The following is a 22,854-nucleotide window of genomic DNA, read 5'->3' on the forward strand; positions in this document are numbered from 1 at the left end:
TCTCTACTAAAAATATAAAAAATTAGCTGGGCATGGTGGCGCACTCCTGTAATCCCAGCTACTCAGGAGGCTGAGGCAGGAGAATTGCCTGAACCCAGGAGGCAGAGGTTGCAGTGAGCCAAGATCGTGCCATTGCACTCCAGCCTGGTTAACAAGAGCGAAACTCCGTCTCGGAAAAAAAAAAAAATTTTTTTTTTGAAGCTCTCCAGTAGAGTCTATTTGAAACTTTCCAGTAGACTCTATTCCAGTAGTCTTTTAACATTTTGGAGGGGTGGTTACGTGTCTATCATTTACCTTAGTGGTATTCTTCTCAAATGTTATATTAATCTTGAGCTGTCACTTTAGAGTGAAATACTGCAAAACTGATTGGAAGCACTGTAGGCTCTGTTAGGTCATGCTATTAGTTTCTTGTAAGATGATCATGATAAGTTTTTAGTAAAGTACTTCTGTACAGATGCCTCATGCTAGTACCTTTTAAATGAATCTTCTTCCTGTGGGTTATAAGCCTGATAACCAGCTTTTTTTTTTTCTTTTCTTTTTTTTTGAGACAGTTGCCCAGAATGGAGTGCAGTGGTGTGATCTCTGCTCACTGCAACCTCCACCTCCCTGGTTCAAGCAGTTCTCCTGCCTCAGCCTCCCAAGTACCTGGGATTACAGGCACATGCCACCATGCCCAGCTGTTTTGTATTTTAGTAGAGATGGGGTTTCTTTATGTTGGCTAAACTGGTCTCAAACTCCTGACCTCAGGTAATCCACCTACCTTGGCCTCCCAAAATGCTGGGATTACAGGCATGAGCACTGCACCCAGCCTGGTAACCAGTGTTCTGGTGGCTCATTGGGGAAAGTGGACTTTGAGTATTGATAGTTATGATGTAGACTTTTGATTCTTCTGCTTTAATACAGCCATGCCTGAGTCTCCCAGTCCCCAAACCTCCTGTTTTATTGTCTCCACTGAATAAAACTAGACGATTATGTGGAGTGGAGTTGGAGGGACAGTTTTCCAGCAGTACGAAGTGGGGAAGGATTCTGTGATGTTGGAGTGCAAGTCTACATCTTAAACTGCCTTTCAATATATCTGTTATTAGCACCTCACCCTCACCTTCATAGTCACTTCCAGAGTTACCTGATACCTCTATTTCATGAAATTTTCAGAGATTAAGCAAGAGTAAATGTGTATTTCTCTTAATTTAATCTAATACTGGCCTAGCAATCAGTTCTTACCTCTCCTGCTTTTCGGATTTCTAGATATTGTTACTGTCCTCCACTTCTCTAATAAATGTTGGCTTGCAGGTATTTATTTATTTTTATTTATTTCTTAATCTTTTGATGTCTTTTAGTGAGGTTTGGGGAGGAGTAGAAGTAAATGCAAGCTTTTAATTGATATTTTAACTGGAAGCTGGTTCACGTTGGATTTTGTATGATATGATTCCATAAAATGAAGAAGTGTGAGTCTTTTAACATAGCTTTTTATACATCACTTCATGAAAGCACTAAGTTCTTTGTAGATATTTTTAAAATTGGTAGTTGTACACTGAAATTCAGGCTTTATCATTGACTTCCAAGAGTCTTTTTAGCCCCTGGAATTTTATGTCGAATACCTGTTTTTTTTCTTCTCATTTTAAGATGTAGATATAACAGAGTGTAGCAGAGGTGGAAGCTGAGATTGAAGATACTTTTTTTATTTTTTTTATTTTTGTCTTTTGGCCCCAGCTCATTTGGTTCATATAATCTTGGAAATTGTTAGTTCGGTTTGCTTAAAAGTGAGAAAATGCTCTTTAGAATAGAGAAGTGCTGGCATTTTGTAGAGATATTTTAGTAATTCTTTGCATCTCTCTCTCTAAAATACTTTGTTTCTGCATCATTTAAAAGTCTCCTGCTTAAAAGAGCTATTGGATAAATAAATAGCTGAATAAAAATGAGCAATTAGATAAAGAAAAATATATACTTTTGGAGATTGCAGTACTCGAAAATATTGGGTCTCATTAGGGTTAGAAGAGGGAGTAACATAAATTATGCTGTGATACTTTAGTGCTGTGTAAGCAAGGCAGATGAATCTGGAACAGCATGGTGGTAATATATTTTCCTTTGCAATTGTTGAGAATACTTGAGAAGTATGTTTTTCATTACCTTAAATGTCAGGATTAACAAAAGCCATAAATTTGACTTAATGCCTTTGATGTTCTTTCCAATTGTGTGATTTTTAAAGGTGACAGTTTGGTAGCCTCTCACACCTTAGATTGGTATCATTGGTTAGTTAGCATGCTTGTTAGATATCAGGATTTATTTTTTGAGTTTAAAGATGTAATGTTGAAAAAAACTCTGCTGGCACTTAGGAATGAAATTAAACAGGAGTGCCTCTGTGTGAGTACTTCATAAATAGAGACTTAATTGTGTGTGCATACAGTGTTGTTAAAAAATAATTTTTAAGAAACACATTTTGAGACAACAAAAACTGACACCAGATGGTGAAGCTGTTTTTCTGAAAGCAGTTGAAACTTTACACCACCTGCCTTACCAGAGCCCAAGGGAAGAGTTTATAGAAATCTGTTCAATAATGCTGCACAAGCCTTATAAATTATTCGAAAAAAGCTTCTTAAGGAAATGTTTCCCTTCAGAACCCTAAAAACGAAATAAGATAAAACTCCAGCTAATGTGTTTCATGTCTGCTTTGCCTTTTATCCTGAAGGAATTCTGAAGCATTTTGCAAGATTGAACTTACATATAAAATACAGAGGTGAAATGTTACTGCTTCCTTAAGGGATGTCCTGGGTACTTTGCTAATAAAATGTACTAATGACTGTTTTGTGTAGTGGTTAAGAGCACTCTTTAAGAAGACACTCCCAGATAGTATTTTTTATTAGTTGTATGAGTTGGACAAATTACTTAACTAACCACTGACCCTGTGCCTTCATCTCTAAAATGGGTATAATAATGTTACACGTGGTTGCCTGGAGGATTAAATGAGTTACAGTGCCTGGAACAAATGACTATATGTTTGCTGTTTTTATTGCCAAATGTAGTACCAAATAACTTCTCTGTTGACTGCAACTTTAAATCTATTTTCTGTGCAATAATGCATTATTATTTCAGATTTAATTTATGTTGTGTGGTAGTCAGAACACAGGCTAAGATGGTGTTGTCTTGTATACATTTTCTTTTTTGGTTTTTTAAAATTTATGAAGCAAATCAAGCTAGTGATATTTAAAGATATAACTTCAGAGAAAACTTTGAAAGTGCTTTAGCAACTTTTTATCTTGTTTACATAAAGTGTATGTAATTACAGTGGAATTGCTTGCTGGATAGTGAGTATATAAAAACATGTAAGAGAAGCATTGAACTCTTGGACAGAAAAGATAATCCTTATCATTGATATTTATTAATCTGACTTTACATTGGCAGAAGCACAGGATTTCTCAAGCTAAAATTTAATTTGTAGGGTTTACTAATATGTATTAATCTAAGTTTGTATTTGCTAGAAAAGGGAATAGCACTGAGAAAAGATCTAATTGTAAGGTTTCATCTTTAAATAACTAATTATTAGAAATCAGTATTGAAGTTTGTATATGAAAAACAGCTAATTGATGTTGATACTTTTAATGAGGAAAATAGATTATTCAATGTTTATATGAATAAGTTTTTAAAATGAGTTATTTTACATTTTTTAAATAGGAAAGTATCAAATGCGTACATTTTAATAAATTTTTCTTTTTGTTTCCAGCTTTATTCAGATTTGATTGACTGTGGTCATATATATTAAGGTGTACAATGTGATGATTTGATATCCCTATATGTTGTGAAATGATTAACACAAATGAACTAATAACATAACTGTCACCTAACAGAGTTTTGTGTGTGTGTGTGTGTGTGTGTGTGTGTGTGTGTGTGGTGAGAACACTTAAGATGTATTCTTTCAGCAAATTTCAAGTGTACAATACATTATTATTAGCTGTATTCACCATGCTACATATTAGATTTCCAGAATTTATTCTTCTTTTAACTGAAAGTTTGTACACTTTATGTGGGACGTAGGTATATGTGGAATCTAAAAAATAAATAAATAAACATAGAAACAGAGTAGAATGGTGATTAATAGGGACTGGGAAGTAGGGATAATGGTTAGATGTTGGTTTAAAAAGTTTTAATTTGGCTGAATGTGGTGGCTCATGCCTATAATCCCAGCACTTTGGGAGGCTGAGGTGGGTGGATTACAAGGTCAGGAGTTCGAGAGTGGCCTGGACAATATGGTGAAACCACATCCCTACTAAAAATACAAAAACTGGCTGCTCATGGTGGCAGGCACCTGTAGTTCCAGGTACTTGGGAGGCTGAGGCAGAAGACTCACTTGAACCCAGTAGGCAGAGGTTGCAGTGAGCCAAGATTGTGCCACTGCCCTCCACCTTGGGCAACAGTGTGAGACTTTGTTTCAAAAAACAGTAATTCTAAAATGTATTTTGAAAATTACATGGAATTAATGGTGAACCTTTCAAGCTTTCTATAGGCTCTTATTTTTTTTTTTAATAGCAAGGTAGTGATGGCAGCAGCGACCCATCTGGAGCTGCAGCTGCTGTCCCACTGGCTGCAGTGGAGAGGTGCAGCCAGGGCTACATACTCCACAGAGATGGCATGAGTCAAGGACAAATGGGAGCCCCATCCCTTCAAGTTGGTAGGGTGGAGCTCCTTGAGTGCTGCTGCAGCTGCCAAGTTGTGGCTGTGGGACCCAGGCCTCCCACTCCATGGAGCAGACAGGAGTCCTACTCTCTTGGGTGTAGCTACAGCTACCCAAGTTGTGGCTGCAGGTCCCTGTGCTCTTGGTAGGGCTGGGAGCAGGCAGGAGCCCTGAGTTCCCAGGTGTAGCAGCCTCTGCCCAAGCCAGGGCTGCAGAGTCAGGCATCTCTGCACTCTTTGGGGACCAGAAGGCCCCCTCTACCCCTGCAAGTTCAGAAGTGCCTGCTCCTGTTGCTGACTTCTTCCCTGCTCCTGGCATCCACTCCAATCTCAAAGCAAGGTTGGGGCTGAGTCCAGGTGCTATCACAGCTCATCTGGATCTGTGAACACTTGGGACAGTGCTGATGTGCCAGCTCCCAGCTGCCTTGGCCCCCATCTGGACTTTGGGTCCTGATGAGCATGGGAGGGAGGAAAGCCAAGGGAGTACTGAAGGCAACTCAGCACTGGCCTGCAGACACCTCTTTGCATGAACGGCTGAGGTGCCATGAACAGCAGCAGGAGGTGAGGCGGGGCCATGGGCCATGGACCAAAGGGGATAGGTCCTTCATGAGGCCCCACCTTAAGGACAGGGAAGGCCTGAAGGGTGGGGGCTGGGCTGCCAGTCCTGCCGACTGCAGTGGTAACTTGTGGTGCCCTTTCTGGGCCTGCCCATGGCCACCCATGGACCAGTTGGTGAATACTTCCTCTCCTGAGGCTCACAAAAGCCCTGGGATCAGCCAGAGCTAAGCAGACATTAGGATGACCAGCTGCAGAGAGGACCTATCGACTCCAGGGCCTACTCTCTGCTATAGCTGCAGACGTCAGATGAGCTGCCTGCAGAGAGGAGCTACCCACCCCAGGACCTCCTCTGAGTGATTCTATCACTCAATAAAGCTCCTCTTCACCTTGCTTATTCTCCACTTGTCTGTGTACGTCATTCTTCCTGGACACAGAACAAGAAGTTGGAACCTGTCAGATGCCAGGGCTGAAAGAGCTGAAACAAGGCTGAAACACCTCCCTTTCTTGCCGTGTTGAAAAGAATGAGAAAAGATCTGTGGCTCTTTGGGGCGCCGAGACCTAGCAGCTCCCTAAGGCGGGGCTGTGACCCCCTCTTCAGACCTCTGAGGTTCTTGGAGTCTCAAGCTTCCAGGTGCCACCATGTTTCCTGGTGGCAGCTTTGGAAGCTGCTTGTGGTGTACCTGGTGCAGATGCAGCCTCACAGAGAGCCGGTGCCCGTACCAACACCTGGTGCTGCCTCCCCCGCTGCAGCAGCTGGCATGCCTCACTGTGTTCAGTGGCCGGACCCCAGGCTCGCTTGCTCACACAAATCCTCACTGCTCCACACCTTGCTTGCTGTCAGCAGTCATAGGATCTGGGTCAGTAGTGTGAGCTGAGCACAGCCTCCCAGACTGAGTGGGCAGAACAAGCCCAGTGGATCCCCCAAAACTCAGGCAAAGGTGCCACCAGCCACAGAGGCTTCTGGCCACAAAAGCAACACCCCAAGGATCCTGCAATAGTAGTTTTACAAAATGTTTATTTTGTCACATAAAAATCTGACTTTTAATACTTGAAAAGTAAAATTAAGGATGAAGTTTTCAGTAGTGTTTATATATTTATACAGTGCAAATTCAAGTAAACATCTTTCTGTGAAAAATATATCCCTTTTTTTCTTCACTAAATATTAGGTATGTTTTACATGTGAGGAACTATGATAGTCACTGGTTTTGTATTGATGAACAAAACAGAAATAGATTCTGTGCTCAAGGATCTCAAAATCTGTTTGATGTGATGGATATCGTATTTACCCTGATTTATCATTACACCTTGTATTCATATATCAAAATATCACATTTACCCCATAAATATGTACAATTAATATGTATCAATAAAATGCATATTTTACAAAATGATAAGGAAAGAAAGGCTCAGGAAAAAGAAATCTAGTATGGGTGGTATATGAAGCAAAACAAATATATGATTACACATTCTGCTTAGTGTCATTCAAGAAATGGAGCAAGAGAACAAAGAGACCTGAACGATCTATGTATAGTCAGGAATGGTCTCTTGGTGGGAATGACATTAAAGCTGAAATCTCAAAAATAAGAAGGAGCCAGCCATGTCAGGATTAGGCAGGTAGCATTCCAAGCAGAAATGATGGTGTATGGGAAGGCCATGAGGCAAGAAAGAGTCTAGAGAAAAGAGGCAGTGTGGCCAGAGACTGGTGTCCACAGAGTAGGTACCCACCGATTTTGACAGCTGCTGGATGAATGGATGACTGCAAAAGCCAACTTTCAGTGATAAGAGTGCTGAATAGCTTTCTCCACCTGCGGGACGGTGGTTCTTTCATTGGCTACACCCTGTGGCTTCTCACTTTATTTCACTGTGGGCCGGGATTTGTCTTATTTACCTGTCCCTTCATAGAATGTTAAAGGGATTTAATAATCTTTAAAAATATTGAGTTAAAAATAGATGAACACATCAAATAGTCCCCTGGCAGTTGAGAAAAATTAAAATAATTGGGAGAATGTCTTAGGAGCTTATTCTCTCAGAGGCTGAGATTTTTGTTGGTTTTCCTCAGAGATCCAGGGGTAGAGTTGTGTCCTTTGCATTATGAGTGCCTGAGAGGGGAGGTGTAGGGAGGTGTAGCTAGTCAGATGGTAAATCTTTGACGGATCCTGAAGCCTAACAAATGCTAAGCGATCTCCCCTCCTTCTTCCCCTCCTCCTTTTTCTGTGGACACAAATATTAAGTTCCTGGCTGTTGCCTCAGGTCACAAACTGTCTATCAAGATGGTGATAGAATTCTAAGGAAGTTTTATGGGTTGGAGTGGCTGCAGTTAATCTTAAGTAAGGCATGTTAAAATAAGTTGTACCCGTTTTTTTCCACACTTGATGTTTTGCAGGTTTTCAAAGTTTGAATTTAATTCTGAGTGTTCTAAAGCTTTCTTGCATGTTTCTTTTAAAAGATGGTGATTATATGAGTGCTGATCATTTGAGTTTTTATTTGTCATCCCACCCATGGTGCCAAAAGGATTGTACTTTTAATCACGTCCCTCATTCCTTCAGCAAATTAGTTTTCCGTGCCGTATTCCTCCCTGTGTTACTTGCTGATTATAGAGAAGGAAATATTCTTAAATGTTGTCTTTGTAAAGTGTAAGAGCTGGTGTGGGAGACAAACATTAAGCAAATAAATATATAAATTAGAGGTTGTGTTAAGCACTATGAGAAGAAGTAGAGGGTTCTGTGAGAGAGAGTAACTTTATTATCTGCTTTGGATCAGGGAAGGGATTTCTTTGTAGTATCTCTGATACTACAAAGTGTAGGTGTAACTGAAAGATAAGGAGTCAGCAAAGGGAATAGAGGGGTAATGGAAGGCCCTAAGGCCTCTGTCCCTCACAGATGTTAATTTTTTTATCTTAAAATGGAAGAATATATGCACTATTGAGCTTTAGCTCATCATTCACAGTGTGAAGTGGGTTGTGCCCCAGTACAAAATCTTGATTTACCAAATTACTGTTTGGATTGTGTGGGAAGGTATGTGTTTCTTTGCCTTTAAGTGTGGAAAAGATAAACATGAAATAAGTGAACAATGACTAATTTATTCAGTGTATACTTACTCTGTGTTTGTTTAGTATTTGTTTACCTTTTAACTTTTAATGCTGAAAATTTAAGGAACCCTGTGTTGCCAGGAAAAGTAAAATCCAAATGGCTCTAACACTGTTGGATATGGCAAAGTGAGGAAAACCCATGGCAGACAGGCCAAGAAAAGTTTAAAAGAAGCTGAAAGATGAGAAATAAGATGGAAAGAGGGCTGGGTGGTCAGTTGTGGTAATATGCTTTTAAAGCAATTTTTTTGAGATGGGGTAGCCCAGGCTGGAGTACAGTGGTGCAGTCATAACTTACTCATAACTCACTGCAACCTCAACCTCCTGAGCTCTACTGATCCTTTCACCTCAGCCTCCCAATTGCTTGGACTACAGGTATGCACCACTATGCCTGGCTATTTTTTTTTTTTTTTTGGTATTTTTTATAGAGACAGGGTTTTGCCATGTTGCCCAGTGATCCACTCACCTCAGCTTCTCAAAGTGTTGGGATTATAAGCATGAGCCACTACACCTGGACAAAATTTAAGAAATTTTTTTTCTATAATCAGTTAAATATGAAGTGGTTATATGCTTTTAAGATCTTTTTATCTGTTCTTATTACTTCATAATTCAGTGCTTATATGTGTAAATGTTGTCTGCACTGAAGAATCTCCAAATTTTTTTAGATTTGATCAGATTTGGTATAATTTTATCTTACGCAGAACGTATTTGCTAAGGATTAATTTGGGAGGCTTGCTGTGTTTCACTTGCATAATAGATGTGTGACTGGGGAACCAGCCCAGAGACAAGCTCTCCACACTTCCTGAAGTTCTTTTTCTATTAAGTCTTCTGAGAGCCAAGGAAAGTTATGCCAACTACTTGTTTTAAACATTTTAGAAAATTGCAAAAGGGCAAAGTAGATAGAGTTGATGTTTGTTCAGAAATAATATTTTTTAAAAATAAGAAGTTTTTGTACCTACGATTGTTTGACTCCAGGGAAGGAGAATACAAAAGAAAAACAGAAAGCAAGCCTCAGTAAAAGCAGTCCTTCCCTTCTTCCTTATATAGTCAGAAAAATAGTTTCTTTTTTCTTTTAAGCCTAAGTAGAAACATGTTATATTGTTTTGCTTTTGTTTTTCATGTCAGTAGCCATTTTAAACTATGTTTGCCTTTCATATGTGATCATTTAAAAATATATATTAATGTTTCACTGAGTTTTGAATGCTTATAAATGATTCTGTGTATTTGTTCAGGTCTTTTTCAGCTTATTTAGTCAAAATTAAATATTTTTTCCATGTAAATCCAATTGACTAAGCCTTATTATTTTAGTAAGATATTTGTACCCTAAAACAAAAATTAAGGGAAAATAAAATAGATATATAAGCTTAATGAAGGTTGGAAGCTTATGTTATCTTCATTAAAAGATTGTCTTTATTATTAGAAATGGTTTGAGTGATAGTGTTTCTGACCACATTTTGTTTTGGACTAAGCCTTACAAATGTGTGTGTCAACACTGTTAATAATGTCATTTAAAAAATTTCCTAGGTCAACTGATTAGGAAGTACTATTATGCTGTTTTTTTTCTATGTGCCATAGCCAAAACTCTGTATTATCATAGCGTATTGTTTTCTACACTATTTAACAATAAATGAGAATATATTTACATGGTTATATTACAAATGGATTTAACAGTCAAAGTTTATGGTACTTGAATGTAAAATAACAATTTCACATGTTTTGCAGAAAACGAATGTTTCAGAAGAGATGGGTGAAATTTGATGGCCTTAGCATTTCTTACTACAATAATGAGAAGGTAAATACATTTTATGGTTTTCAAAAATTACTTTATGTATACTCAGTGTATTTCAGTAAACTGAGCAAGTGGTTTGGTTTTTAAGAATAGGAGGTAGATTCTCAACATGAAAAGAATTTGAAGTTGGGATGAATAAATATGTTACCATATGCTTAGTTAATTAAATACAGATGATTTTTGTCTTAAGTATGTACTTTCTGTTAACACACTAATTGTAAGATTTAACCACATGCTCTTATTTGTAGCTCATAATCTAACATTATTTTTTCATTATTTAGAGATTTCTACCCCCTAATATTGGCAATACCTGTGGCTCTAATAGCTATCTCTATTAGATCTCTATTAGGCTTCTTATATATTGCTTCTTTAATGCTGCAGGATGGAAGAATATATGCTTTTAGACAGATAGTAACACTTACTGCAACATAACACACACTGTATGCTCTATTGCTGAGAATGATGGAAGCTTTAGAGAGGTGTTAACTGTTTGGTTTCACTTTGCAGTAACCCACGTAGAATATCAAATGGGAATAAATACACCTCTTTGAGGTTTGCAAGATGGTTGGATGAATATTTTTGAAAAGCAGTTTGTTTGTTTTTTTTGAGATGGAGTCTTGCTCTGTTGCACAGACCATGGCACGATCCTGGCTCACTGCAGCTTCTGCCTCCTGGGTTCCAGCGATTCTTCTGCCTTAGCCTCCTGAGTAGCTGGGATTACAGGCGCATATCACCATGCCTGTCTAATTTTGTAATTTTACTAGAGACAGGGTTTCACCGTGTTGGCCAGGCTGGTCTCGAACTTCTGATCTCAGGTGATCTGCTGCCTTGGCCTCCCAAAGTGTTGGGATTACAGGTGTGAGCCACCACGACTGGCCTTAAAAGCTGTTTTCTGTTTTAGTTTTTTTTTTTTTCTAGCTTGCTTGTACATTTGAATGTTAAGACAATTCGATGCCTAGGGTGAGTACAAAGTAGTCTGTATATCTGATGGAATCTCACTGCTCGTTTTCTTCAGCACCTGTAACCTTTCCTGGTTTGATAGAAATGAGGAGGAAATCTACTCAGGAGTGAGACAGGCTTCTATGCTGTAAGACTCAGTTGCTACCATTATTTTCATTTGAGATAATTTCTACTAACTGTGTCAAAGTGGACTGTTTATCTCTCTTTCTGTCTGTTTGTTCTTTTAAAACTTATCTCAGCTTCAGTGAAGAGATGAGGACCTCTCATGTTATTAGTTATTGATGCAATGAAAATGATGCAGCTTGGTTTGAAATTGAAATTTCAAAGTTCATATAAAAATGAGATATTGAAAAACATTTAGCTTAATATTAAAATTTTTTTAATTGTTATTTCCTGTGACATTTCATCCCTTTATTGTCTAGATTGTTAGTTTCATTTTGGCAAAAATAGAAAAACTGGAGTGGGTGTTTCCTAAAAGGAGGCATAGTTTCTGTTGTGACTCTTCTAGCTAAAGGGATGCATAGGTGCGGCCATAGCTACTATCTTGACTGGGTGACCCAGTGTTAACAGCTATGCAGTTGGGCCTTTTAACGTTTAAATGTGCACTTGAGGAGCATGTGGTTGGGCATTTGGGAGACAGTGTGCAGAGATGCATATTCCCTAGGTTTCTTCCACTTTCCTCAAGGCCTCCCAATCATGTCTCTGTAAGGACTTCTTCATTGTATCACAACAAATGGCATGATCCAAACAGCCCTGATATTTTATCCCCTGCTAAGAAATCTTACTCACTCCCACTTTCACTCAGTTGTGGGCAGAATTGCCCTGTGATTGTTTCATTGTCTCAAAGTGGTAGATAACTGACAAACTTGACCTAGATATCTGTGTGTTACAGACTCAGGAGATGCTTTAAAATTTCTTTCCTTAAGGAAAGTTTTATACTCTGAAAAACAGAGGCATTTTTGAGCATATTGTCATTTGAGTATTTTTTTTCCTGTTTTGTCTGTATCTTATACTGTTGATCAGCTCTACAGTGTTAAAAATTACAAGGTTTTTCTTGGGATCTCAAAATAGATGATAAATGAGCCGTTAGATAAACTACAACTTTCTGAGGTTATAGTGACATAGTCTTTTGCTTGTTAAGTATATTTCGATCACCTCTGGGGATTTTTTTTTCTATTATTCTACCAGAAATATTTACTTGTTAAATGTATATTATTGTTATAGATGTATAGATTATTTTTTTAAGGAATCGTTTTCTCTTTAAAGGAACTGTTGGAAAGATAATCTTTTATTAATCCCTTTTTCTTTCAGTACAGTGCTACTTGACTTATTTCTACTGACAAAATGAGATAATGGTAACATTTTACTCAACAAATAGTTAATTGTCTCACTAGAGGGATATTGTTACAAGCTCCTTTAATTCTTATACAAACAAAAATTTGGGAACAGATCACCCAGATCACCTAGGGGAGAAACTAAATGTTTTTAGGCATTCTAAATTTCCTGCTGTCTGGTCTTAGCCATTGCAGACTTAGAGGAGAGGGGCCTTTACACTGTCCTTAAAGATGCTGTGCCCTTTCCCACCTCCTTAGGTTGCCTGACAATGGAAACATATTATCTTTGTCTAATTTCTAGAGCACTTATTGGTCTAGTTTTGGCCTTGTCTTGCCATTTTAACCTACTTGCATTTATGGGGTTTCCTTTGTTAAGCCAGTCATGTCATGTATTTCTTCATAATGATCTTTATAAACTATGACTGACTATACACTATGGGAAACTTGGGCATGTCTTTTCCTACATGTTCCCCTTGTGTTTTTGTTCTTCCTTCTGAACCTCCCTAGCCATTGCCATCTATCAAAATTCTGTGCAAACATCAAGACCCATCTTGTTATTCACCTCCATGCACCTTTTCTTTATTTTCTCCAACTGTATGACATTTGAAAAATAATATGCAGAAAAATTCAGAAGGAAAACAAACTGGAAGTAGGGAGGCAAATCAGGAGACTGTTGCACTAAGCCAGGTGTTAATTTATTAGCATGTAGACTAATGTATAGGCTCAGTGGAGGCTCAGTGGAAGTGATAAGAAATAAATCTCAAGAAATATTAAAAACGAGCCATCAGAGTTTGTTATAATTGTGATTGATTAGACATAGGATTCATTTATTCAGAAAATATTTCTATAGTGTTAACTATGTGAAAGGTGGTAAGGAACAAAGGCCTGTTTGGAGAGACCATATTACTCAAATGATCACACAGGTAAATATAAAGTCACCATTGAAATTGCAATGAAGAATTGCTATAAAGGAAAAATTCAGGCTGTTGTTAGCTTATATTAGGGTTATCTGTGAGGATGAAGGGCCTGAGAGAAGGTGCTGGTCAGAAAGTCTTTTTTAAGGAGGAAATATTTGTGCTTAAATGTGAAGCATGAGGAGGCAGTAGGTTTGTGCAGATGGATGTGAAGACAATTCCTTGCAGAGCAAACCGTGTATTCAAAGGCACTGGTTTGGGTAGAAATGTGATATATTCAGGAAACCTCAAGAAAACCCACGTGACTGTAATTCAGAGTTGGTAAGCGGTGGGAAGGAAGTTGATTCTAGATGTGGGTAGAAGGCAAGTTATGTGGGTACAAAGGAATCAGCAAAGGTCAAAGATGATTTCATCCTATTTCAGGTTCAGGTGAACTAGAAGAGTTGATATTTTAATGAACAGGCATACAGGGAGAGTAAGTCTTCAGAGGAAAATAAATTCAGTTTTAAAGTTTGCGGTGCTTAAGAGACAGTTGCATAGACTATTGATGATTTGAAGTATGGCAGTGAAATTGAGTGAAATGGACAGATAAGGAAGGAAAAGAGAAATTTCAGGTTACTCTGCATAAAGTTGGTGGAACTGGAGGACATTATATTAAGTGGAATAAGCTAGGAACAGAAAGTTAAGCAGCACATATCCTCTCTCATTAGGAAGCTTTTCTCAAAGTGCATCTCACCAAAGTAAAAAGTAGTACAGAAGATACTAGAGGCTGTGAGGGGTAGGGAGAAGGGATGGCATAGGGAAAGATTTGTTAAAGGGCACGAACTTACAGCTAGAGGGGAAGAATAAGTCCTAGTGTTCTATAGCACTGTAGGATGACTATAGTTAACACTAATTTCATATAGTTTCAAATAGCCAGAAGGAGGATATTGAATGTTCCCAACACAGAGAAATGATAAATATTTGAGATGATGGATATGCTCATTACCTATCTGATTATTATACTTTATATGTAACACAACATCACTATGTATTCCATAAATATGAACAGTTATGTGTTAATTTTAGAAATTAAGTGGTGGAAAGGGATTTTTATAGGGAGAGAAGATAAAGTAAAAAGGAGAAGACGTAAGTTATTTACTAAGTGCTTATTCCTTGACATCCTTCTCTTCTTTCCTGTATAAAGTTGCCCATTCATCTTCCTGAATCACAGCTCAGTTTTGGCTGCATGAGAGGATGTAGGAGAGCCTTCAATGCATTGATATTTAAGATTACATTGAAGAATTGATAGGATTTCTATGGATACATAAAGTCATGGATTGGAGATTGGAACAGAGCTAGTGAGGAAGAAGAAACTTAAAAACATACTCAGAGATAATGTCATGATGATATCGTGTATCTCCTTAAATAGCAGAAGAGGATATCCTCCTGGGAGAATGCCATGACGCCACTGATGACTGTCCCTTACCAATTGTGAAGGCAGAGGTTTACGGCTAGGAGAAATACAAACTCAGTACTTGCTTCCCGTATGGAATGGTTTAGTGCTCTTTTTCCTAATCAGTTATTTCATGTGTCTGGGACCTGCTCAAAAGTTTGGGTTCCCAGGATAATGCTGTAGAAGGGAAGAGAATAAGAAATCCCTTAAGGATGTATCCAAATTCTTCTGATATTTCAGACCTTCTGTAACGTGGCCTTGGTATGTGTTATCAGCCTCCTGTCTTTTGACTTTATATTGTTGTCCTCTTTGTTTTCTGTTTTACTCCTCCATCATTCAGTCTTTGTCACCAGAATGCCCACCCCCCCCCCGTCGCCCCCACACACACTTGTCTATCTGGTTAAAATTAAGGCACTTAAAGTCAGGTTCAAATACCACCATGTTTGTAAAAATATCCCTCATGGCCTCTAAGCAGAATTGAGGTTTTCCATCTTCGTACTCCTGTATCCTTAGTTTTTATTCAGTTTTAAACTTGTCTCTCATTGCATTAGCTTTTATTCAGTTTTAAACTTGTCTCTCATTGCATTTAGTTTTTCATTTTGAGGCTGCTTGAAAGTATAAGCACTCGGAATTTTCTTTCCAATACGAGGCCCAGAAAATACTACACCTTTAGTAAAGAGTTGAAATCGTGCAGTAGTTATCATGACATAAATTGAGAGGGTCCAGGAAGATGAAGATGGATAAAAAGTTATCAAAGTCCTAAGAATGACCTTTCTTTAAAGAAAATTGTAATATTTATATGTTGTTTGGAAACAGACAGATATTTTTTATTCTTTATTTGTTGGAGAGTAGAAGTTAAAATGACAATGTGAGGTTGGGATGTTCATCATCAGTGTATTGAGTAACACGGTTAATTTAGAAAACCCAACATTTTTTTGTGGTACATTTTTGTTGCGAATATGTAAGACTTGTTTTAAAATGGTTCAGTTACAGTACCTGTTGTGGCCAGCAGATGCCTGCAAACACCATAAAATCATTTAGAGCAGATTGTTTTAAGGAATATGCTGCTGGTTTTTGGAACTCTGTATTGCTAGTCTAGTAGGACTGTTTGTATTTGATTCTTTCCCTTTTAATTCCAGATGAAGAGAAAGTTGAAACGACATCTTACTCCAAAGAAGGGAACATTTAATAGTTTCTTTTCTAGGGTATTACATTAGCATGTGAGTGGACATACTATTTGTATGTCATTTAAAAAAATTGGATTGAAATTATAAAAGAGAAGGTGTTATAAATACTGTGCCATTCCTTTTTGATAAGATCAAGAGAATTTCATTTTCATGTGTTTTCTCTTTTTTTTAACCAATACAGGAGATGTATTCGAAAGGAATAATTCCCCTTTCTGCTATATCAACAGTACGAGTTCAAGGAGACAACAAATTTGAAGTTGTCACAACACAAAGAACTTTTGTTTTTAGAGTAGAAAAAGAAGGTAAGATTATTTCTTTATCCCTATGAAATACAGACTAATCATATTAATAAACTAGTTAGACTAGGAATGTCAAGAAACCTTTAATATATTACTTTTTAATAATTTATATTTAAAATTAATTTTTCAATTGCATAATGTTAAAATATAAATAAGTTAACAAGTTATTTGTTTATTCTTTCATGCAACAAATATTTAGGGAGAAGCTATTGTGTGCTAAGGACTCGTAAATTCTGGGTATTCAGTTGTGAAAAGAAGTGGACAAAATTCTCTGCTTTCGTGGAGCTAATCTTTGAGCTAACCGTTGTTTTGATAATGCTAATTAGTTATTTAATATGAAAAAATATTTTTCTAACTATTAAGTTGGTTTTATGGACATTTATGGCAGACTTTAGCTCACTGGTTCCCAACCTTTTTTGCATCAGGGACTGGTTTCCTGGAAGAGAATTTTTTCATGAACTGGTGGTAAGGAGATGGTTTTTGGATGATTGAAACACATTACATTTATATGTGCTTTAGTTCTATTATTATTGCGTTGTAATGTATAATGAAATAATTATACAACTCACCATAATGTAGAATCACTGGGATTCCTGAGCTTATTTTCTTGCAACTAGTTGGCCCTATTTGGGGATGATGGGAAACAGTGGTAGATGATCAGGCATTAGACTTTCATAAGAAGAAGCATGCAAACTAGACTCCTCGAATGCACATTCTACAGTAGAGTTTGTGCACCTGTGAGAATCTAATGCCACCTGTGATCCTTCAGGAGATGGAGCTCAGGCAGTAATGCCAGTGATGGGGAATGGCAGATGAAGCTTTGCTGGCTTTCCTGCTGCTTACCTCCTTCTGAATGGCCCTGTTTCTAATAGATCATGTAATAGTACCAGTCCATGGCCTGGGGTTTGGGGATCCTAGCTTTAGCTGACTACACAGGTACAATAATCATTCTATTGCAGATTTTGGAGTGTCTTTTATATTTCTTGAATTCTTTTCACCTACATCATCTATGGGACACTTGATAGCAAAAGTTGATCCAAAGATGTCTCATGTTTTCTGGATTGAGTTTAAATGTGTACAGAGAAATCTTTTTTGAATTTTGTTTGAATAAGGGTGGGGAGGAGCCAGGGAAGTTAAAAGTTACCTGTTGAGTATTTTATTTGACTATCATAATATGTCATTACTGTAAATTTACTGGTTTTAGTAATTTAGGAACTAGTATCTCACTAAGATTAGTATTTTAACTTATTTTGTGGACAGCTTTTATTTAGGAATAGATACATAGTTCAACTTGATTTTTAGAAGTACTTCTTGGTGCTTTAATTATTTGATTAATAATAGTATGGAAAATTGACTGCATACCTGATATGTGCCAGACACTTTGCTAATTCTTCATTTCACAACAGTCTTATAAGGTAGGTATTATTAAAATTACTAACCTATTTTTACAGATAAGAATGTTGACCACCATTTTACCAGGTGGAAATAACTACAATTATTAACTATTATGGGTCAGTATTTTCTCTTTTTTAAACTGCTAGATTCCTGGCACATATGTCTTTGCATAGCACATAAATATCAGTCAATAAATATTGTATACTATTAAAAAGTTTCCATTGTTTCTTGGGGTAATCAACAAATGGAATCATTCCAGCAGGCCTTCACACTGGTGCAGCTTTGTTCAAACTGTGGATTACTGAGATCAGCTTAGTGGTTTATGATGTCATCAAAAACATCCTCCCTCAATTAAAAAACAGACCCCAAACATAAAATAATAAATATCAAAGTGGCATTTCTTACAGTGGGTGTTATATTGTAAAACATGTTTATATACATAGTGTTTAGATGTAACTAAAAAAGAGTTTCTTGCTTGGTATTTAAAAATAATGTTGAAGGAAAGCTATAGTCCCAGAGTAGGAGTGCGCAAACTGATCTGCAGCCTAAATCTGACCCAGTGCCTGTTTTTGTAAATAAAGTCTTGTTAGGCAACAACCACTGTCATTCATTCATTTCTCATTCAGTGGTATCACTGAGTAGTTGTGGTAGAGACTGTGGCCAGTAAACCTAAACTGTTTACTATCTGAGTTTTCAAAGAAAAAGTTTACAAACCCTTGCCCTTGAGCATTTTACCTAGAATTACCTACGTGAGGAGCCACTTTTTGTGAATTGTTGCCTAAAACTCAGAAAATTGTCCACAGTTGTGATACTTCATATGAGACTTCTATTTGAAATCACAGTTTTTCTCTTACTGTATTTCTCTTTTTTTCTTTATATATATATATTTTATTGCACTTTATATTCTGGGGTACATGTGCAGAACATGCAGGATTGTTGCATACATACATGCATGGCAATGTGGTTTGCTGCCTCCATCCCCCTATCACCTATGTATGGAATTTCTCCCTATGTTATCCCTCCCCAACCTCCCTATCCCTGCTGTCCCTCCCCTATTCCCCCCAACAGACCCCAGTGTGTGATGCTTCCCTCCCTGTGTCCATGTGTCTGAAGCACATGGCATTGCTTCTCTTGACTATCATGGCAGTCTTTCCTTATGCTTTGGTTTCCACCACCCTGAGAGGTGACTGCCTGTTTCTTTGAGGTGCTTGTCACCTTCCTCTTGGCCTTTCCAAGTGAATTTCACATTGCTACATAGCCTGCATTTTAAGATAGACATACTAAATAAAGCTTCCAACTTGTATGAAAATCTGTTTAGCCATATTTACTTGCCACATTAAAAGTTAAACAGACACATTTTATTTAAGCAGGCTGTGCCAACCCACACATGTTTAAAAGTTGCATGTTCACAATTGACAGATAAATCCTTCTGTGGTATATAGTTCATCTTTGTGATATAAACTTAGGACAGTATAAAAATTTCATTAAATTCAATATAAATGTTTTGTTTTTAAAATAAGTTGTAGGTCGTTTATTTTTGAAACCATAGACATATTGCTTCAGTAAAAATGGATGGTATTCCCATGGAATTACTGGATGAGTCATTTGAGTACACGCATGGAATTATTTACACAATAGCTATTCTTTGTCTTTCCTGACCAGTGTTGTTATTTCTAAACTGCTGCATCACCCACTGATGTTACTAAGACAGGATTACAGTTTGGCATCTTTTCCTCACAAGTTTTCTAAGGCTTCTATTTCCTTAAATTTCCTAATGAAATATTATTTTTCTCTTAGTTGCAAGTGAATTTTATACACTTGGAATACACATGGAGTTATTTCATGTATATTTTATGGAATACACATGAATTACTAACGAGTTATTACTATTTACATAGTAACAACTCATGATTTTAAAGATAACTGTGTGTAGAGGTGTGTGTTTGTGTGTGTGTGTGTGCGCGCGCGTGCGTGCGTGCTTGTGTATTTATATGTTTAGTATGGAACTTTCAACAGGATACTAAATATGTTTTATTGAGTGATCTTTTTTCTTTGCATGTATACAAATGGATGATTGTCTTTTATTTTGTGGGAACTGGTAGATCAACTATAGTGGCTTAAAGACTTTCACTTAATGAATTTTAAGCTAAATTAAAGTCTATTTTGATTAAGTGAAGAAGCAAAATCAAAGTTCAGAAGAAAAAGGGGAAAGTTTTGGCATCTTAACAGATACGAATTTTTTATTTTTGGTGAAAAGGCTTTGAGTGACTTATATACAATAGCTATTCTTTGTCTTTCCTGACCAATGTCATTATTTCTCAACTGCTGCATCACCCACTGGTGTTAGTTGCTAAGATAGGATTATAATTTGGCATCTATCCTCACAAGTTTTCTAAAGCTTCTGTTTCCCCAAATTTCCTGATGAAATACTGTTCTTCTCTTAGTTGCAAGTTAATTTTATGAAAATAATAACATTTAAAAAATATACTTCCCCAATTACAAAATTTGGTCTGACTCCTGTTTTCAAGCAGAGTCACTGGAATTGGTATGGGGGTCATAACAGCTATTGATCTTTCCAGTCAGTCTGTTTTCCTTTGTACCTGTGATCACACATGGAAATGTGATACTTCAAAACACTGGTGATGTACTGAGTGGGGAGTTCTCATGGTTAGAAGAGAGGTTAAGAATTCTGAGTGGGCATTCCCTTTCCAAGGCTGTTGTCAGAACTGGTGCTCACCTGCAGGTCCTGTGTTTCTGTACACCTTAACAGATGCTAGACCCCATGGGAAACATGCCTGTGTGTTATTCTCTCAATTCTGTTTTTAGACAACATACAGCCATTCAGTGGCAGCTCTGATACTGATATGGAAAAGTGTTTTTTAAATTAAAAAATGTTTTTAAAAGAAAATATAAAATATCCCTTGGTTGTTTTGGGCAAGCAGACTCTTACCTCTTTTGAAATTTTCAGTGTTTTTAGAAGCAAGGCATGAAACATTTACTATCCCTTTACTTACCTTCCTTAATCTCATTAATGATGATTTGCTAAGTGTTTCCTTTGAAGACTTCATCATGATATTCTGGAAGTTTCTGACATAATGTATTTTAGGAACTTGCCAGGGCTCCAAATTCTATTTAAAATATTCGATTGTGGGACCCCAAGTCTGGTTTTGAAGGAGATCTCTTGGTTTTAGGGTGACTGATCCCAATGTGTGTCTCCATCTCTAACCTCTTCCTATACTCCACAGTCATATATTCAGCGGCCTACTTGACACCTCAACATGGGTGCCTAGTAGCACCTCACGTTTAATGTATCAAAATTCCCATTTGTACCCTCTCCACCAGACTTTGTCCCTTGTAGTTTTCCTCATCTTAGCAAATAGAAGTCTCAGGTACTTAGGCCCCGAAGTGTGGTGTTATTCTTGAATATTTTTCTTCTCTCACTCCACATCTAGTCCATCAGCAAATCTTGGTAGTTTGACTTTGAAAATATGTTTAGATGCTGACCAGTTCTCAACAATTCCACTGCTATCAGGATTATGTTAATCATCTCTCATGATTGACTGCTGTCATATTTTTCCTATACTTGTCAAAGCGATGTGTGCTTCAATAAGAAGTCAAATCATGTCAGTTTATTTTACATGCTCCATGGGGTCTGTATCTTACTGAGAGTAAAAAGTACTTATGATGTCCAAAAGCCCCTGCATGATCTGCTGTTGGTCTTTCTGTCTTTATCTTTTTCTGTTCCCTTTCTTCTCTAGTATGGTTGGTTTACCTATAGGGGCCTTTTGTTCCTTGAATATACCAAATCTGCATGTTCCTTCACCATATCCTGGAATGCTCTTCCTCCAGCCTGCTCCTTGGCTTGGACCTGCTTCTTTACTTCCTCTTCCTTCAGGCTTTTGGTTAACCATCCCCTTCCTCTGAGGCTTCTTACGTATCCTGTACAAAATAACACTTCCTGGGCCTCTCATCTTGTGTTTATGTTACCCAATTGCTCTTGCCGCTGCGTAATGTATATTTAAGTTTTTATGGCCTTCCTCCTTTCAGTAGAGTGTAAACCGAGGAGAGTAAGGTCACTGTCAGCCTTGTTCACTGCTCCATTCCTGGTATTCAGAATAGGTTTTAGAACATAGTAGGCTTAGTAAATATTTGTGTGAGTGAGTGGTTATCAGTTTGAAGAACAACCCTTATGTGCACTACTTCCTTCTCTGGTACTTATCATGAATTACACTGAGGGGATTTTAGTTAGATCATATTATCATATCAAAAGTAAAGTCCAGCTAAACTTCGTTAAATAAGGTTGTTGATGTTTTGCATGGCCCTTCTGTAGTAATCTCTAGTGTAACCAATCCCTTGCTACTACTAAGTATGCCTGCTGCTAAACCCAGTAAATAGTTCAGAGAATATTGTCTTGATTTTTCTTAAACCTCCTTTATTTTTTTATTTTTTCATTCTTATACTCTAATCTGGCATTCCTGAAAACATCAAGAACTAGATTGAGATTGTAGGAATTTGCTATTCTTTTATTTACATTCTAGCATAGTCACAAGAAAATGGCAATTTCAACACTTATTCTTTGTTTTCCCTACTCTTTTTCTTTATGTTCTGCCTGGAATGCTATTCTTAGAGCCAAGCTGTAACTATGTCAGAGCTTGTTTCCAGAAGGAACAGTGTTTAGTATAGTGCTAAGATGCAGATAGACACTCAATAGATATTTGTTATCAGAAAGAATAAAAAGTATCTTGGTTTGAAGAACCAGCTAATGCTAGCACAGTATCTGTCTAACTTTGCCCTAGACTCTTGTCCGACAGGAAATCAATGGTTTGGAATATTGTGAGTTATCAAAGCATATTCCCCCATATCTCAGGATGCACACAGCACATAGCCAAATACAGATGACACTTGTAATCTATTTTTTTGTGTTTGGATTATCTGTTCTATTGTTTCTTTCCATTGGCATGAGTAATTCAGAATAAACGGAATGTTACTATTAATTCCTGTTCTTCAGACTGTTTACTTCCTATTAGTAACTGAGGCCCTCAGGAGCTAGATAATTCTTCTAGGCTATGTGTTGAGATGCAGCCAAAGTAAGCTTAATTCCAACAGATGCAATTGCCAGTTTTAAATTAATTCCCGAGAAACTGAAATATATGCTAGCAGTAATCTAAAAGCCATAGCCACTTAGGCCCAACTCATTAAATTATGACCTGTATTTCAAACACAGTGATTTATA

The 22,854-nt window shown here is 37.3% G+C and overlaps 1 protein-coding gene across 6 annotated transcripts in view; it reads left to right on the plus strand.

The window, feature by feature from the left end:
- Positions 1-22,854, plus strand: part of ARAP2 (ArfGAP with RhoGAP domain, ankyrin repeat and PH domain 2) — a 205,172-nt gene that overhangs the window by 51,484 nt on the left and 130,834 nt on the right. For all 6 annotated transcript variants that reach the window (XM_035293912.3, XM_035293913.3, XM_078367402.1 and 3 more), the window contains 2 exons: positions 10,031-10,100; positions 16,109-16,229. In XM_035293912.3, the coding sequence (XP_035149803.3) occupies positions 10,031-10,100; positions 16,109-16,229 (191 nt within the window). The remainder of the gene's footprint in view (positions 1-10,030; positions 10,101-16,108; positions 16,230-22,854) is intronic.

This window comes from Callithrix jacchus, chromosome 3, assembly GCF_049354715.1.
Source record: "Callithrix jacchus isolate 240 chromosome 3, calJac240_pri, whole genome shotgun sequence".
In the NCBI taxonomy this organism is placed as follows: domain Eukaryota; kingdom Metazoa; phylum Chordata; class Mammalia; order Primates; family Cebidae; genus Callithrix; species Callithrix jacchus.